Genomic DNA, 18,290 nt, shown 5'->3' with positions numbered 1-18,290 from the left:
TCAGAGCCATCGATGTGTCTGCTTGGGGGGGGATATATACGGCTGTGATTATAATCGAAGAGAATTCTCTTGGTAGATAATGCGGTCTACATTTGATTGTGAGGAATTCTAAATCAGGTGAACAGAAGGAATTGAGTTCCTGTATGTTTCTTTCATCACACCATGTCTCGTTCGCCATAAGGCATACTCCCCCGCCCCTCTTCTTACCAGAAAGATGTTTGTTTCTGTCGGCGCGATGCGTGGAGAAACCCGTTGGCTGCACCGCCTCGGATAGCGTCTCTCCAGTGAGCCATGTTTCCGTGAAGCAAAGAACGTTACAGTCTCTGATGTCCCTCTGGAATGCTACCCTTGCTCGGATTTCATCAACCTTGTTGTCAAGAGACTGGACATTGGCAAGAAGAATGCTAGGGAGTGGTGCACGGTGTGCCCGTCTCCGGAGTCTGACCAGAAGACCTTGTTTCCCTCTTTTTCGGAGTCGTTTTATTGGGTCGCTGCATGGGATCCATTCCGTTGTCCTGTTTGAAATGCAGAACACAGGATCCGCGTCGCGAAAGGACAGTATACTGTTGAGGATGGAATACTGTATAATACAGTTGAGGACGGTATACTGTTGAGGATGGTATACTGTTGAGGATGGAATACTGTTGAGGATAGAATACTGTTGAGGACGGTATACTGTTGAGGATGGAATACTGTATAATACTGTTGAGGACAGTATACTGTTGAGGATGGAATACTGTATAATACTGTTGAGGACAGTATACTGTTGAGGATGGAATACTGTATAATACTGTTGAGGACGGTATACTGTTGAGAATGGAATACTGTATAATACTGTTGAGGACGGTATACTGTTGAGGATGGAATACTGTATAATACTGTTGAGGACGGTATACTGTTGAGGATGGAATACTGTATAATACTGTTGAGGACGGTATACTGTTGAGGACGATATACTGTATAATACTGTTGAGGACGGTATACTGTTGAGGATGGAATACTGTATAATACTGTTGAGGACGGTATACTGTTGAGGATGGAATACTGTATAATACTGTTGAGGACGGTATACTGTTGAGGATGGAATACTGTATAATACTGTTGAGGACGGTATACTGTTGAGGATGGAATACTGTATAATACTGTTGAGGACGGTATACTGTTGAGGACGATATACTGTATAATACTGTTGAGGACGGTATACTGTTGAGGATGGAATACTGTATAATACTGTTGAGGACGGTATACTGTTGAGGATGGAATACTGTATAATACTGTTGAGGACGGTATACTGTTGAGAATGGAATACTGTATAATACTGTTGAGGACGGTATACTGTTGAGGATGGAATACTGTATAATACTGTTGAGGACGGTATACTGTTGAGGATGGAATACTGTATAATACTGTTGAGGACGGTATACTGTTGAGGATGGAATACTGTATAATACTGTTGAGGACGGTATACTGTTGAGGATGGAATACTGTATAATACTGTTGAGGACGGTATACTGTTGAGGACGATATACTGTATAATACTGTTGAGGACGGTATACTGTTGAGGATGGAATACTGTATAATACTGTTGAGGACGGTATACTGTTGAGGATGGAATACTGTATAATACTGTTGAGGACGGTATACTGTTGAGGATGGAATACTGTATAATACTGTTGAGGACGGTATACTGTATAATACTGTTGAGGACGGTATACTGTTGAGGACGATATACTGTATAATACTGTTGAGGACGGTATACTGTTGAGGATGGAATACTGTATAATACTGTTGAGGACGGTATACTGTTGAGGACGATATACTGTATAATACTGTTGAGGACGGTATACTGTTGAGAATGGAATACTGTATAATACTGTTGAGGACGGTATACTGTTGAGGATGGAATACTGTATAATACTGTTGAGGACGGTATACTGTTGAGGACGATATACTGTATAATACTGTTGAGGACGGTATACTGTTGAGGATGGAATACTGTATAATACTGTTGAGGACGGTATACTGTTTAGGACGATATACTGTATAATACTGTTGAGGACGATATACTGTTGAGGACGATATACTGTATAATACTGTTGGGGACGATATACTGTTGAGGACGATATACTGTATAATACTGTTGAGGACGATATACTGTATAATACTGTTGAGGACGATATACTGTATAATACTGTGTGCCTCACTGGCCACTGAACCAAACTTAGTTTAGATATTTTAAGTTGGTAATTTGATATACATGGTTGGTTTTGTTATTGATAAATTAGTTGAGAGAAGTCAATCAATCAATCAATCAAATGTATTTATAAAGCCCTTTTTACATCAGCCGATGTCACAAAGTGCTGTACAGAAACCCAGCCTAAAACCCCAAACAGCAAGCAATGCAGATGTAGAAAAACTCACTAGAAAGGCCTGAAACTAGGAAGAAACCTAGAGAGGAACCAGGCTATGTGGGGTGGCCAGTCCTCTTCTGGCTGCGCTGGGTGGAGATTATAACAGAACATGGCCAAGATGTTTAAACATTCATAGATAACCACCAGATAATAATAATAATCACAGTGATTGCAGAGGGTGCAACAGGTCAGCACACAGAAGTGTGTGTACATATGTGTGTGTGTGTGTGTGTTTGTGTGTGTGTTTGTGTGTGACTTTGTGTGTGACTTTGTGTGTGACTGTCTGTGTGTGTGTGTGTGTGTGTGTGTGTGTGTGTGTGTGTGTGTGTGTGTGTGTGTGTGTGTGTGTGTGTGTGTGTGTGTGTGTGTGTGTGGAAGAGAGGGAGGGAGGAGGGATGATGTTTCTGTTTTGGCCCAGTTGGTCATGTCTCCAAGCGACTGACAACAACCTATGGGGGTTCTCATTCAATCCCAGCCCTGATAATTGTCCAACCAGGCTCCGTTCTCACTTCCCATTGGTGTAAAGTATCATTCACAGTGAATAATTTGCTGTGATTTTCTAGGTCTGGGGTTGGGCATGGGACCAGACGGGACGCCCTGTGGCTCACCGCTGTGACTGCCACCAGTGTGTGTGTGGGGGACTATTATACCCTGGCTCCAGGCTCAGTCTGGCATACTCATTATTATACTTGATGGTTAAAACAAACACCTCTCTTCATGTCTCCCATCGGCCTTCTCCACTCTCCCCCTCACCCTTCATGCCTCAATCCCCTTCTGTTCCTGTTTCTCTCCATCCCTCTATCCCCTTCTGTTCCTGTTTCTCTCCATCCCTCTATCCCCTTCTGTTCCTGTTTCTCTCCATCCCTCTATCCCCTTCTGTTCCTGTTTCTCTCCATCCCTCTATCCCCTTCTGTTCCTGTTTCTCTCCATCCCTCTATCCCCTTCTGTTCCTGTTTCTCTCCATCCCCTTCTGTTCCTGTTTCTCTCCATCCCCTTCTGTTCCTGTTTCTCTCCATCCCTCTATCCCCTTCTGTTCCTGTTTCTCTCCATCCCTCTATCCCCTTCTGTTCCTGTTTCTCTCCATCCCTCTATCCCCTTCTGTTCCTGTTTCTCTCCATCCCTCTATCCCCTTCCGTTCCTGTTTCTCTCCATCCCTCTATCCCCTTCTGTTCCTGTTTCTCTCCATCCCTCTATCCCCTTCCGTTCATGTTTCTCTCCATCCCTCTATCCCCTTCTGTTCCTGTTTCTCTCCATCCCTCTATCCCCTTCTGTTCCTGTTTCTCTCCATCCCTCTATCCCCTTCTGTTCCTGTTTCTCTCCATCCCTCTATCCCCTTCTGTTCCTGTTTCTCTCCATCCCTCTATCCCCTTCTGTTCCTGTTTCTCTCCATCCCTCTATCCCCTTCTGTTCCTGTTTCTCTCCATCCCTATATCCCCTTCTGTTCCTGTTTCTCTCCATCCCTCTATCCCCTTCTGTTCCTGTTTCTCTCCATCCCTCTGCCACCCCTGCAGTTTCTGGCAAACTGCAGCAAACACGGTCGGGAGGAGAGAGTAAGGTAAACTATGCCTCCGCAGCAAAGCATAGACGATCCAAACAGAGCTGGTCTTAGCTAGGATGATTTTAGTTTTGCTCACATTGTGGCTCTGGACAAAAGAGTCTGCTAAAATGTCTACAAGCTAATCCAAAAGTCTAATGTTTATATCAGGTCTGCTCCCATAGGCTTACACAGTGAACACTTTAATCTCAAACCCCTCCCTTCCTCTTCCCATGTTAATCTATTATGTAACAGGTGTTTGTTTGAAATGGTCCAATAGAGGGAGGAACTAAGGCGGTACAGTACTTATCATAGAGATGTATAATGCTCAATGTTGTTCAATGGTACTCACCATATCTGCTGATGGAGGTCCTGGAGATGCTGGCTGACGGCGGGATGTTGTAGGAAGAGGTCTGTTTGGGCACCAGAGCCACCACACAGCGGTCAGACACCTGCAACAACACAACAGAGAACATTTTGATAAGATAACATGTTCAATCACCAATCTACAGGTGTACTGCTCACAGATAACATGTTGAATCGTATGCAGTACACATTGATCTGCAATCCTGATTTGTCAAAGATATACAAACACATCCTCACATGACACATCATTTCCTCCCTCACTACCTCTATCCCTCCGTCCCTGTACTCTGTCACATTCTCTCCATTCAGCTCCTTTCTCTACTCTCTCTACTCTCTCTCTACTCTCTCTGTGGGATTTCTCTGAAGACCATCTCTGTAAGAAACGACTCAAACGCCTCCGACTGTGCTTGAGATCATCCCCATTGTTATTCCCATCACTCCCCAGCCATTAGGGAAATAAGGAACGGAGGGATGGAAGGGGGGAGCGGGTAGAAAGACGAGTGAGGGCTTCCCACTGGCACATCTAGCGAACAACCGCCTCCGCCTCATTGTCCTCACAGCAGTGGTGGCGGCGCTCCCTCCATGCAGCTCAGAGAGAGAGAGAGAAAGAGAGAGAGAAATAAAGTCATAATAGTGACAGGGAAAGAGAGACTAAAAGTGGGGGGATTGTAAAAAAAGACAGAGAGAGTGAGACAAATGTGAGGTATGGGAGGGTACAGGAGGAAGATGGGAGGATGATGAGAGGTATGGGAGGGTGACAGGAGGAATATGGGAGGGTGATGAGAGGAAGATGGGAGGGTACAGGAGGAAGATGGGAGGATGATGAGAGGTATGGGAGGGTGACAGGAGGAATATGGGAGGGTGATGAGAGGAAGATGGGAGGATGATGAGAGGTATGGGAGGGTACAGGAGGAATATGGGAGGATGATGAGAGGTATGGGAGGGTACAGGAGGAAGATGGGAGGATGATGAGAGGTATGGGAGGGTGACAGGAGGAATATGGGAGGGTGATGAGAGGAAGATGGGAGGGTACAGGAGGAAGATGGGAGGATGATGAGAGGTATGGGAGGGTGACAGGAGGAATATGGGAGGGTGATGAGAGGAAGATGGGAGGGTACAGGAGGAATATGGGAGGGTGATGAGAGGAAGATGGGAGTGTACAGGAGGAATATGGGAGGGTGATGAGAGGAAGATGGGAGGGTACAGGAGGAATATGGGAGGGTGATGAGAGGAAGATGGGAGGGTACAGGAGGAATATGGGAGGGTGATGAGAGGTATGGGAGGGTACAGGAGGAATATGGGAGGGTGATGAGAGGAAGATGGGAGGGTACAGGAGGAATATGGGAGGGTGATGAGAGGTATGGGAGGGTGACAGGAGGAATATGGGAGGGTGATGAGAGGAAGATGGGAGGGTACAGGAGGAATATGGGAGGGTGATGAGAGGTATGGGAGGGTGACAGGAGGAATATGGGAGGGTGATGAGAGGAAGATGGGAGGGTACAGGAGGAATATGGGAGGATGATGAGAGGTATGGGAGGGTGACAGGAGGAATATGGGAGGGTGATGAGAGGAAGATGGGAGGGTACAGGAGGAAGATGGGAGGATGATGAGAGGTATGGGAGGGTGACAGGAGGAATATGGGAGGGTGATGAGAGGTATGGGAGGGTGCAGGAGGAAGATGGGAGGATGATGAGAGGTATGGGAGGGTACAGGAGGAAGATGGGAGGATGATGAGAGGTATGGGAGGGTGACAGGAGGAATATGGGAGGGTGATGAGAGGAAGATGGGAGGGTACAGGAGGAATATGGGAGGATGATGAGAGGTATGGGAGGGTGACAGGAGGAATATGGGAGGGTGATGAGAGGAAGATGGGAGGGTACAGGAGGAAGATGGGAGGATGATGAGAGGTATGGGAGGGTGACAGGAGGAATATGGGAGGGTGATGAGAGGAAGATGGGAGGATGATTAGAGGTATGGGATGGTGACAGGAGGAATATGGGAGGATGATGAGAGGAAGATGGGAGGATGATGAGAGGTATGGAGGAAGACGGGAGGAGGGTGTGAGGTATGGGAGAATGATGTCAGGTATGGGAGGAGGATGTGAGTTATGGGAGGAGGTGGTGGAGTTATGGGAGGGGTGGTGAGTTATAATGAGGATAATGGGAATTATGATGTGAGAATAATGTAAGGTATGGGAGGATAATGTGAGGTATGAGAGGATAATGTGAGGTATGGGAGTAGAATTTGAAGTATGGGAGGATGATGTGAGGTATGGGAGAAGAATGTAAGGCATGGGAGGATGATGTGAGGTATGGGAGGATAACGTGAGGTATGGGAGAAGAATGTAAGGCATGGGAGGATGATGTGAGGTATGGGAGGATGATGTGAGGTATGGGAGGAGAATGTAAGGCATGGGAGGATGATGTGAGGTATGGGAGGATGATGTGAGGTATGGGAGGATGATGTGAGGTATGGGAGGATAACGTGAGGTATGGGAGAAGAATGTAAGGCATGGGAGGATGATGTGAGGTATGGGAGGATAACGTGAGGTATGGGAGAAGAATGTGAGGCATGGGAGGATGATGTGAGGTATGGGAGGATGATGTGAGGTATGGGAGGATGATGTGAGTTATGGGAGGATAATGTGAGGTATGAGAGGATAATGTGAGGTATGGGAGGATAACGTGAGGTATGGGAGAAGAATGTAAGGTATGGGAGGATGATGTGAGGTATGGGAGGATGATGTGAGGTATGGGAGGATAACGTGAGGTATGGGAGAAGAATGTAAGGTATGGGAGGATGATGTGAGGTATGGGAGAAGAATGTAAGGTATGGGAGGATGATGTGAGGTATGGGAGGATAACGTGAGGTATGGGAGAAGAATGTAAAGGCACGGGAGGATGACTGCCGATCTGCGGCCAACAAGGCAGAGTTCATCTCAGCCTATGTCTCCCTCCAGTCCCTCGACTTCTTGGCTCTGACGGAAACATGGATCACCACAGACAACACCGCTACTCCTACTGCTCTCTCTTCGTCCGCCCACGTGCTCTCGCACACCCCGAGAGCTTCTGGTCAGCGGGGTGGTGGCACCGGGATCCTCATCTCTCCCAAGTGGTCATTCTCTCTTTCTCCCCTTACCCATCTGTCTATCGCCTCCTTTGAATTCCATGCTGTCACAGTTACCAGCCCTTTCAAGCTTAACATCCTTATCATTTATCGCCCTCCAGGTTCCCTCGGAGAGTTCATCAATGAGCTTGATGCCTTGATAAGCTCCTTTCCTGAGGACGGCTCACCTCTCACAGTTCTGGGCGACTTTAACCTCCACACGTCTACCTTTGACTCATTCCTCTCTGCCTCCTTCTTTCCACTCCTCTCCTCTTTTGACCTCACCCTCTCACCTTCCCCCTACTCACAAGGCAGGCAATACGCTCGACCTCATCTTTACTAGATGCTGTTCCTCCACTAACCTCATTGCAACTCCCCTCCAAGTCTCCGACCACTACCTTGTATCCTTTTCCCTCTCGCTCTCATCCAACACTTCCCACACTGCCCCTACTCGGATGGTATCGCGCCGTCCCAACCTTCGCTCTCTCTCCCGCTACTCTCTCCTCTTCCATCCTATCATCTCTTCCCTCTGCTCAAACCTTCTCCAACCTATCTCCTGATTCTGCCTCCTCAACCCTCCTCTCCTCCCTTTCTGCATCCTTTGACTCTCTATGTCCCCTATCCTCCAGGCCGGCTCGGCCCTCCCCTCCCGCTCCGTGGCTCGACGACTCATTGCGAGCTCACAGAACAGGGCTCCGGGCAGCCGAGCGGAAATGGAGGAAAACTCGCCTCCCTGCAGACCTGGCATCCTTTCACTCCCTCCTCTCTACATTTTCCTCCTCTGTCTCTGCTGCTAAAGCCACTTTCTACCACTCTAAATTCCAAGCATCTGCCTCTAACCCTAGGAAGCTCTTTGCCACCTTCTCCTCCCTCTTGAATCCTCCTCCCCCTCCCCCTCCTCCCTCTCTGCAGATGACTTCGTCAACCATTTTGAAAAGAAGGTCGACGACATCCGATCCTCGTTTGCTAAGTCAAACGACACCGCTGGTTCTGCTCACACTGCCCTACCCTGTGCTCTGACCTCTTTCTCCCCTCTCTCTCCAGATGACATCTCACGTCTTGTGACGGCCGGCCGCCCAACAACCTGCCCGCTTGAGCCTATCCCCTCCTCTCTTCTCCAGACCATCTCCGGTGACCTTCTCCCTTACCTCACCTCGCTCATCAACTCATCCCTGACCGCTGGCTCGTCCCTCCCGTCTTCAAGAGAGCGAGAGTTGCACCCCTTCTGAAAAAACCTACACTCGATCCCTCCGATGTCAACAACTACAGACCAGTATCCCTTCTTTCTTTTCTCTCCAAAACTCTTGAACGTGCCGTCCTTGGCCAGCTCTCCCGCTATCTCTCTCAGAATGACCTTCTTGATCCAAATCAGTCAGGTTTCAAGACTAGTCATTCAACTGAGACTGCTCTTCTCTGTATCACGGAGGCGCTCCGCACTGCTAAAGCTAACTCTCTCTCCTCTGCTCTCATCCTTCTAGACCTATCGGCTGCCTTCGATACTGTGAACCATCAGATCCTCCTCTCCACCCTCTCCCGAGTTGGGCATCTCCGGCGCGGCCCACGCTTGGATTGCGTCCTACCTGACAGGTCGCTCCTACCAGGTGGCGTGGCGAGAATCCGTCTCCTCACCACGTGCTCTCACCACTGGTGTCCCCAGGGCTCTGTTCTAGGCCCTCTCCTATTCTCGCTATACACCAAGTCACTTGGCTCTGTCATAACCTCACATGGTCTCTCCTATCATTGCTATGCAGACGACACACAATTAATCTTCTCCTTTCCCCCTTCTGACGACCAGGTGGCGAATCGCATCTCTGCATGTCTGGCAGACATATCAGTGTGGATGACGGATCATCACCTCAAGCTGAACCTCGGCAAGACGGAGCTGCTCTTCCTCCCGGGAAGGACTGCCCGTTCCATGATCTCGCCATCACGGTTGACAACTCCATTGTGTCCTCGTCCCAGAGCGCTAAGAACCTTGGCGTGATCCTGGACAACACCCTGTCGTTCTCAAATAACATCAAGGCGGTGGCCCGTTCCTGTAGGTTCATGCTCTACAACATCCGCAGAGTACGACCCTGCCTCACACAGGAAGCGGCGCAGGTCCTAATCCAGGCACTTGTCATCTCCCGTCTGGATTACTGCAACTCGCTGTTGGCTGGGCTCCCTGCCTGTGCCATTAAACCCCTACAACTCATCCAGAACGCCGCAGCCCGTCTGGTGTTCAACCTTCCCAAGTTCTCTCACGTCACCCCGCTCCTCCGCTCTCTCCACTGGCTTCCAGTTGAAGCTCGCATCCGCTACAAGACCATGGTGCTTGCCTACGGAGCTGTGAGGGGAACGGCACCTCACTACCTCCAGGCTCTGATCAGGCCCTACACCCAAACAAGGGCACTGCGTTCATCCACCTCTGGCCTGCTCGCCTCCCTACCACTGAGGAAGTACAGTTCCCGCTCAGCCCAGTCAAAACTGTTCGCTGCTCTGGCCCCCAATGGTGGAACAAACTCCCTCACGACGCCAGGACAGCGGAGTCAATCACCACCTTCCGGAGACACCTGAAACCCCACCTCTTTAAGGAATACCTAGGATAGGATAAAGTAATCCTTCTCCCCCCCTTAAAAGACCTAGATGCACTATTGTAAAGTGGCTGTTCCACTGGATGTCATAAGGTGAAAGCACCAATTTGTAAGTCGCTCTGGATAAGAGCGTCTGCTAAATGACTTAAATGTAAAATGTAAATGATGATGTGAGGTATGGGAGGATAATGTGAGATATGGTAGGATAATGTGAGATATGGTAGAATGATGTGAGATATGGTAGAATGATGTGAGATATGGTAGAATGATGTGAGATATGGTAGGATAATGTGAGATATGGTAGAATGATGTGAGGTATGGTAGGATAATGTGAGATATGGTAGAATGATGTGAGATATGGTAGAATGATGTGAGATATGGTAGAATGATGTGAGATATGGTAGGATAATGTGAGATATGGTAGAATGATGTGAGATATGGTAGAATGATGTGAGATATGGTAGGGTGATGTAAGATATGGTAGGATGATGTGAGATATGGTAGGGTGATATAGGAGGATGATGGGTTTGCTCTACTCCAGAAGATAATCATTTCAACCTGGGCTCTCCTACTACCTCGGTCTTTTGTCTTGGAAGAGGCACCACTGTCTCTGTGTTCAGTCTCACCAAGTAACAGCCATACAAGTTAGTGTTCTAAACAAAGCCACTTTCATTTGCTGTACATTTCCTCTACAGTGCACTGCTAATCATAGTTGTGAAGGTGTGTTTGTGTGCACTCTTTCAAACTGAATGGACCAAGAATGCCACATAAATACACCATTGCTCCTATCTGAAGCCTTCTCTGGCATTTGTAGCCAGCCCAGTGGATGGATTTGAGTTTGAGAGAAGTGAAAGAACAAGAAGGACAAACATCCAACGGTGTGAAAGCACCAAGCAGCCACAGGCTCAAAGAAAACCTTAGATTCTATTTAAAGAAAGAAAAATATTTATTTTCATGTCATATAGGAGGAGAGAAATAAGCTCCTTTCCCCTGTCCCCTCCTGACTTATAGCCTCTACAATTCTTTGGCTGGGTCGTCTCTACTCTCTCCTCCTCTCTACTCTTCTCCTCTTCTCTCCTCCCCTTCTCCTCTCCTCCCATTACTCAACTGCTAATAAAGTGGCCCCACGATGCACCTATAGGGGTGTCTCTCCCCTCCTCTCTTTTCCCCCTCTCTCTATTCATCTCTCTTCTCCACCCCCCTCCCTGACTAATCTCTACTAGGCCATTAGTTGGGGTCACATCCAGGGTTGGGGTAGAGGCCACAGCTGGCTACAGCTCCAGCAGACAGGGTCCACTCTAATAGCCACACTGTAGAGACACTTGAAAGGACAGAGGCTTAAGGATGATTCTTCTCAGAAATTGATGCCACACCGTCTGCCCTCTTAGAGGGAAATTAAAAATGCTCTTTGGAAACCTCTTTCCGCCAGCTCTGGATTGTGAAGACCTCACTCTTCCTCTCAACCCTAATCTATCCTCTCCCCCTCTCCATCCTAACCTTCTCCATTTTGTCTAAAGCCTCTGCTCTCTCTCACTCCTACAAGCTCTGACAGTAGTGACACCTTGGAAGGCCCCATTACCGTTTCTTCCCACACTCTCTCTTTCTGGCAGGGATTGGACATTGACTCTCTACCTCCCTCTCTCTGCCCTCCATCCTTCAGGGCTAATCCACAGTGTGAGGCAGAGAGGAGGTGAGGTGAGCATGATAGTGGCCTGCAGGTGTGATAAGGGGCCAGTACTACACAGTGATAAGACCTCCATCAAACAGCCCCCCCCACCCCCACCCACCTCTATCTCTCATCTCCTGATCCCCAGGCCACCTGATCCCCTGGAAGCCCAGTTTAGGATGACTATCTATCACAGATTGTACTGGGCTGTAGCTTAGTCACACAAAACTACCTAACTGATAGGTCTTTAATATAGACGTAAGATTATTAAGATTAAATGGTTATTAGTATATTACGTGAAACTCAAATGATCTAAACAGTGTTTTTATCAAACAAAAGAGTGTCTCAGAGCATACTACAAAAGAGACACATTGTGTGTTGAGGGTCCAGTCCCACTGTGTTCATTTCTACTGAAAATGTCACTCAACCTGCTGCAATACCAGACGCCAGTCATTAGACCCAATACCAACTGTCTTGGCTCAAAGGAATCTGTGGAAATGAGAGGAACACTCTCTTCACTATGCTTGCCAAAATGTCGATCTAGATTTCTTTTTCTGTTGGAACATATTTTAAAACTCAAAGTCTGCCTGTGGGGCATTGTTTGTTCAGATGATAACAAGGGATGAGCCGCCACAGAGAATCAGATTGACGGAAAGATATATAAAAATTGTAGGAAATCATCATATATCCAACTATCTGTTGTGTCTGTCTGGGTTTGTCTAAAATATCCCCAAACGTCCCAGTGCAGGTTCTCTGTCGTGGAAGTGTGAAACTGGAGCTCCTGGTGAAGTCATGTCGGTTCCTCCACAACACAACATCAGTAGGACAACACAAGGTCAGAATGGAGGCACAGTGACAGGGCTCCAATAATGTCTTGGCCTAGTTCAGCCAACTACACTGCAGGAGGATAGGGACAAGGCCTTTCATGGAGCCATTTCTAGCTGTACCCCTGGCCAAAGCCACCCATTTAGGCAGAGCAGGCGAGAGATACAACCAAGGTAAGTAGGCTGATGAAAAGAGAGAAGAAGAGGGGGATACAAAGGGAGAGAGAGGAAGAGCTGGGCTGATGAAAAGAGAGAAGGAGAGGGAGGAAGAGGTTCAAGGTTAGGAGATAGTGAGAGTAAGAGCTGGGCTTTGACAAGGAGGAAGACCAATCAACGGAGAGATTAAAATCACCAATCAGCCAGGCTCCTATCTCATCAACCTATTATCTCCTCTCCTCTGCTCTGGCCGTCAATATATGTGTGTGTGTGTGGGGGGGGGGGGGCTACTGTACAGTCTCATTTTAAATGTATTTTCTGTTGTTCATTTCAGTTGCAGGAGCTGAGGGCGAGAAGGTGGCGTGAATTTCCATAACCAGGGTATGTACACGATCATCTCCCATGTGATAGGGCAGATAAATAGCAGAGCATCCCTGGTTGATAGGAGTTCCATGAATTCTAATGCATCTCAGTCTGGGGTCACAGGGGTGCAGTGTAAATCTGAATATCAAAATATTTCACACGCACAGACACACTTCTCCATCTCTCTCTATACTCTCACTCTGTGCTCTCTCTTTGTGCCAGGTGGCCACACACACACACACACACACACACACACACACACACACGCCCTAGCAGCCTAGCTCATAGAGTACACAACAAAAGAGGCTCCATTAATTCCCTTCTCTCCTCACCTCACCTCTTCTCTCCTCAACTCACCTCTTCTCTCCTCATCTCTCCTCTCCTCACCTCACCTCACCTGTTCTCTCCTCACCTCTTCTCTCCTCACCTCTTCTCTCCTCATCTTTTCTCTCCTTTCCTCTTCTCTCTTCATCTCTCCTCTCCTCTTCTCACCTCTTCTCTCCTCACCTCATCTCTCCTCATCTCTCCTCTCCTCTTCATCTCTCCTCTCCTCTTCTCACCTCTTCTCTCCTCACCTCTTCTTTCCGCACCTCTTCTCTCCGCACCTCTTCTCTCCTTATCTCTCCTCTCCTCATCTCTTATCTTCTCTTCTCTCCTCACCTCTCCTCTTCTCTCCTCTCTTCTCTCTTCACCTCTCCTCTTCTTACCTCATCTCTCCTCACCTCCTCTCTCTTCACCTCTTCTCACCTCTTCTCTCTTCACCTCACCTCCTCTCCTCACCTCTTCTCTCTTCACCTCACCTCACCTCTCCATCTACTCTCTTCCCCCGTACTTTCTTGTCTCTATGCATGCGTGTGCGTGTATGTGTGTGTGTTGTTGTGCCCTGCAGCGTCTCCCATGGCTAATGAAGGAAACAGAGAGTGACACAAAGCAACAGAACAACAACAGAGAGATGGAAGTGAACATATTGCACTTCTTCCATCAAGGATTACAGGCTACCCCAGAGACTCAGAGAGACTCAGACAGTCTCAGTGTGACTCGGAGAGCACCGGAGCTCAGGGTTAGAGAGAGAGAGGTTGTGACTGCTGAAAGGGGGAGGTAGCGGGGGAGAGAGAGACAGAGAGACATCCTCCCTGACGACCAGTCCTGGTCCTCAGTCACACACGCACGCACGCACGCACGCACGCACGCACGCACGCACGCACGCACGCACGCACGCACACACACACCTCAGCCTGGCTGCAGGGCTGTAGGTTCTACAAGCTGCAGTCGGGAGCTCTGGGCAGATGGTCTCCCTGTCTGAGTAATGGGAGCCTGCTGACCCTCTGTACTGCTAAAAGACTCATGTGCTCTGGAGAAGACTGCCCTCTCTCTCTCTACTTGTCTTTCTCCCTCACTCTTTCTTCCGTCTCTATCTTTCTCCCCCCTCTCTCTCTCTCTCTCTCCCTTTCTGTCCCTCTCTCTCTCTCTCTCCCTTTCTCTCTCTCACTCACTCTTTCTCCCGTCTCTCTCTCTCTCTCCCTTTCTGTCCCTCTCTCACGCTTTCTCCCATCTCTCTCTCTCTCTCTCTCCCTTTCTGTCCCTCTCTCTCTCTCTCCCTTTCTCTCTCTCGCTCACTATTTCTCCCGTCTCTCTCTCCCTTTCTCTCTCTCTCTCTCTCCCTTTCTGTCCCTCGCTCACTCTTTCTCCCGTCTCTCTCTCTCTCTCCCTTTCTGTCCCTCTCTCTCTCTCTCTCTCCCTTTCTCTCTCTCGCTCACTCTTTCTCCCGTCTCTCTCTCTCTCTCCCTTTCTGTCCCTCTCTCACTCTTTCTCCCATCTCTCTCTCTCTCCCTTTCTGTCCCTCTCTCTCTCTCTCTCCCTTTCTCTCTCTCGCTCACTCTTTCTCCCGTCTCTCTCTCCCTTTCTCTCTCTCCCTTTCTGTCCCTCGCTCACTCTTTCTCCCGTTTCTCTTTCTCTCTCCCTTTCTGTCCCTCTCTCTCTCTCTCTCTCCCTTTCTCTCTCTCGCTCACTCTTTCTCCCGTCTCTCTCTCTCTCTCCCTTTCTCTCTCTCGCTCACTCTTTCTCCCGTCTCTCTCTCTCTCTCCCTTTCTGTCCCGTCTCTCTCTCTCTCCCTTTCTCTCTCTCTCACTCTTCCTCCCGTCTCTCTCTCTCTCCCTTTCTGTCCCTCTCTCACTCTTTCTACCATCTCTCTCTCTCTCAATCCCTTTCTGTCGCTTGCTTACTCTTTCTCCCCTCTCTCTCTCACTCCCTTTCTGTCCCTTGCTTACTCTTTCTCCCCTCTCTCTCACTCCCTTTCTGTCCCTTTCTTACTCTTTCTCCCCTCTCTCTCTCTCCCTTTCTGTCGCTTGCTTACTCTTTCTCCCCTCTCTCTCTCACTCCCTTTCTGTCCCTTGCTTACTCTTTCTGCCCTCTCTCTCTCACTCCCTTTCTGTCCCTTGCTTACTCTTTCTGCCCTCTCTCTCTCACTCCCTTTCTGTCCCTTGCTTACTCTTTCTGCCCTCTCTCTCTCACTCCCTTTCTGTCCCTTGCTTACTCTTTCTGCCCTCTCTCTCTCTCTCCTCTCTCTCACTCCCTTTCTCCCCTCTCTCTCTCACTCCCTTTCTGTCGCTTGCTTACTCTTTCTCCCCTCTCTCTCTCACTCCCTTTATGTCCCTTGCTTACTCTTTCTCCCCTCTCTCTCTCTCCCTTTCTCCCCTCTCTCTCTCACTCCCTTTCTGTCGCTTGCTTACTCTTTCTCCCCTCTCTCTCTCACTCCCTTTCTGTCCCTTGCTTACTCTTTCTCCCCTCTCTCTCTCTCTCTCTCTCTCTCCTCTCTCTCACTCCCTTTCTCCCCTCTCTCTCTCACTCCCTTTCTCTCTCTCGCTCACTCTTTCTCCCGTCTCTCTCTCTCTCACTCCCTTTCTGTCGCTTGCTTACTCTTTCTCCCCTCTCTCTCTCTTTCCTCTCTCTCACTCCCTTTCTCCCCTCTCTCTCACTCCCTTTCTGTCCCTCTCTCACTCTTTCTCCCCTCTCTCTCTCTCTCTCTCTCTCTCTCATTAAGATGGCGGTTGAACTGCAGGTAAAGTCGGACCCTCTGAGATGTGGAGAGAAGTTCAGCAAGGTTGAGGCAGGGCTAATTGCCATGGTAACAGGTAAAGGACAGCCTAGTCCCTGAGCAGAGGCAGATGAAATATAGATAGCAGTAGTAGAGGGCCTCAGAGGAGTGAGAATGATGGAAAGAGAAAGAGATGGAGGGAGAGAGAGAAAGACAGAGAGCGAGAAGGGAATGAGAGAGTTGGAAGGAGAGAGAGAGGGGTGGAGGGTGAGAGAGAGAGAAACAGAGAGAGTTGGAAGGAGAGAGAGAGGGGTGGAGGGTGAGAGAGAGAAACAGAGAGAGATTTGGTAGGAGAGAGAAAGAGAAGTAAATGAGAGAGTTGGAAGGAGAGAGAGAGGGGTGGAGGGTGAGAGAGAGAAACAGAGAGAGAGAGTTGGAAGGAGAGAGAGAGAAGGGAATGAGAGTGAGGGGGAGTGAGAGAGAGAGAGAGAAGGGAATGAGGGAGAGGGAGAGAGAGAGCGAGGGAGAAAGAGAGAGAGAGGGAGAAGGGAATGAGAGAGAGAGAGAGAGAGAGAGAGAGAGAGAGAGAGAGAGAGAAAAGAGAGGGAATGAAAGGGAGGGAGAGGGAGAGAAGGGAATGAAAGGGAGGGAGGGAGGGAGAGGGAGAGAAGGGAATGAAAGGGAGGGAGGGAGAGGGAGAGAGAGAGAAGGGAATGAGAGAGAGGTGGAGATGAGAGAGAGGTGGAGGGGATAGAGAGAGAAGGGAATGAGAGAGAGGTGGAGGGAGGGAGAGAGAGAGAGAGAGAGGGGGGAGGGAGAGAGAGAGAGAGGGGGAGAGAGAGAGAGAGAGAGAGAGGGAGAGAGAGAGAGAGAGAGAGAGAGAGAGAGAGAGAGAGAGAGAGAGAGAGAGAGGAGAGAGAGAGAGAGAGAGAGAGAGAGGAGAGGAGAAGGGAATGAGGGAGAGGGAGAGAGAGAGAGAGAGAGAGAGAGAGAGAAGGGAATGAGAGAGAGGTTGAGGGGTTAGAGAGAGAGAGAGGGAATGAGAGAGAGAGAAGGGAATGAGAGAGAGGTGGAGGGAGGGAGAGAGAGAGAGAAGGAGAGGGAGAGAATGGAATGAGGGAGAGGGAGGGAGAGAGAGAGAGAGAGAAGGAAATGAGAGAGAGGTGGAGATGAGAGAGAGAGGTGGAGGGATAGAGAGAGAGAAGAAGGAATGAGGGAGAGGTGGAGGAGGGAGGAGAGAGAGAGAGAGAGAGAGAGAGCGAGAGAGAGAGAGAGAGGGAGAGAGAGAGAGAGAGGAGAGGGAGGGAGGGAGAGGGAGAGGGAGGGAGAGAGCGAGAGAGAGAGAGAGAAGGGAGAGGGAGAGAGAGAGAGAGAGCGAGAGAGAGAGAGAATGGAGAGGGAGATGAGAGAGAAGGGAATGAGGGAGAGGGAGGGAGAGAGAGAGAGAGAGCGAGAGAGAGAGAGAGAGGAGAGAGAGAGAGAGAGAGGAGAGAGGAGAGGAGAGAGAGAGAGGAGAGAGAGAGAGAGAAGGGAGAGGGAGAGAGAGAGAGAGAGAGAGAATGGAGAGGGAGAGAGAGAGAGGAGGGAATGAGGGAGAGGGAGGGAGAGAGAGAGAGAGAGAGAGAGAGGAGAGAGAGCGAGAGAGAGAGAGAGAATGGAGAGGAGAGAGAGAGAGAGAAGGAATGAGAGAGAGGTGGAGGGAATAGAGAGATAGAAGGAAATGAGAGAGAAAGAAGGAATGAGAGAGAGGTGGAGGGAGGGAGCGAGAGAGAATGAAATGAGAGAGAGAGAAGGGAATGAGAGAGAGGTGGAGGGAGGGAGAGAGAGAGAGAAGGGAGAGGGAGAGAGAGAGAGAAGGGAATGAGGGAGAGAGAGAGAGAGAGAGAGAGAGAGAGAGAGGGGAATGAGAGAGAGGTGGAGGGAGGGAGAGAGAGAGAGAAGGGAATGAGAGAGAGGTGGAGGGAGGGAGAGAGAGAGAGAGAGAAGGGAGAGGGAGAGAGAGAGAGAAGGGAATGAGGGAGAGGGAGGGAGAGGGAGGGTGAGAGAGAGAGAAACAGAGGGAGAGTTGGAAGGAGAGAGAAAGAGAAGTGAATGAGAAAGTTGGAAGGAGAGAGAGAGGGGTGGAGGGTGAGAGAGAGAAACAGAGAGAGATTTGGTAGGAGAGAGAAAGAGAAGTGAATGAGAAAGTTGGAAGGAGAGAGAGAGGGGTGGAGGGTGAGAGAGAGAAACAGAGAGAGAGTTGGAAGGAGAGAGAGAGA

At 49.2% G+C, this 18,290-nt stretch overlaps 1 protein-coding gene across 1 annotated transcript in view; it reads right to left on the bottom strand.

Moving 5' to 3' along the window:
• Positions 1-18,290, bottom strand: part of LOC115125041 (plexin-A2-like) — a 522,986-nt gene that overhangs the window by 26,723 nt on the left and 477,973 nt on the right. Inside the window, exon 27 of the mRNA XM_065020830.1 lies at positions 4,298-4,397. Within this exon, the coding sequence (XP_064876902.1) occupies positions 4,298-4,397 (100 nt within the window). The remainder of the gene's footprint in view (positions 1-4,297; positions 4,398-18,290) is intronic.

This window comes from Oncorhynchus nerka, linkage group LG7 (assembly GCF_034236695.1).
Source record: "Oncorhynchus nerka isolate Pitt River linkage group LG7, Oner_Uvic_2.0, whole genome shotgun sequence".
NCBI lineage: Eukaryota > Metazoa > Chordata > Actinopteri > Salmoniformes > Salmonidae > Oncorhynchus > Oncorhynchus nerka.
Note: the sequence above shows the minus strand (reverse complement) of the source record. Positions and strands in the feature narration are given on the sequence as shown.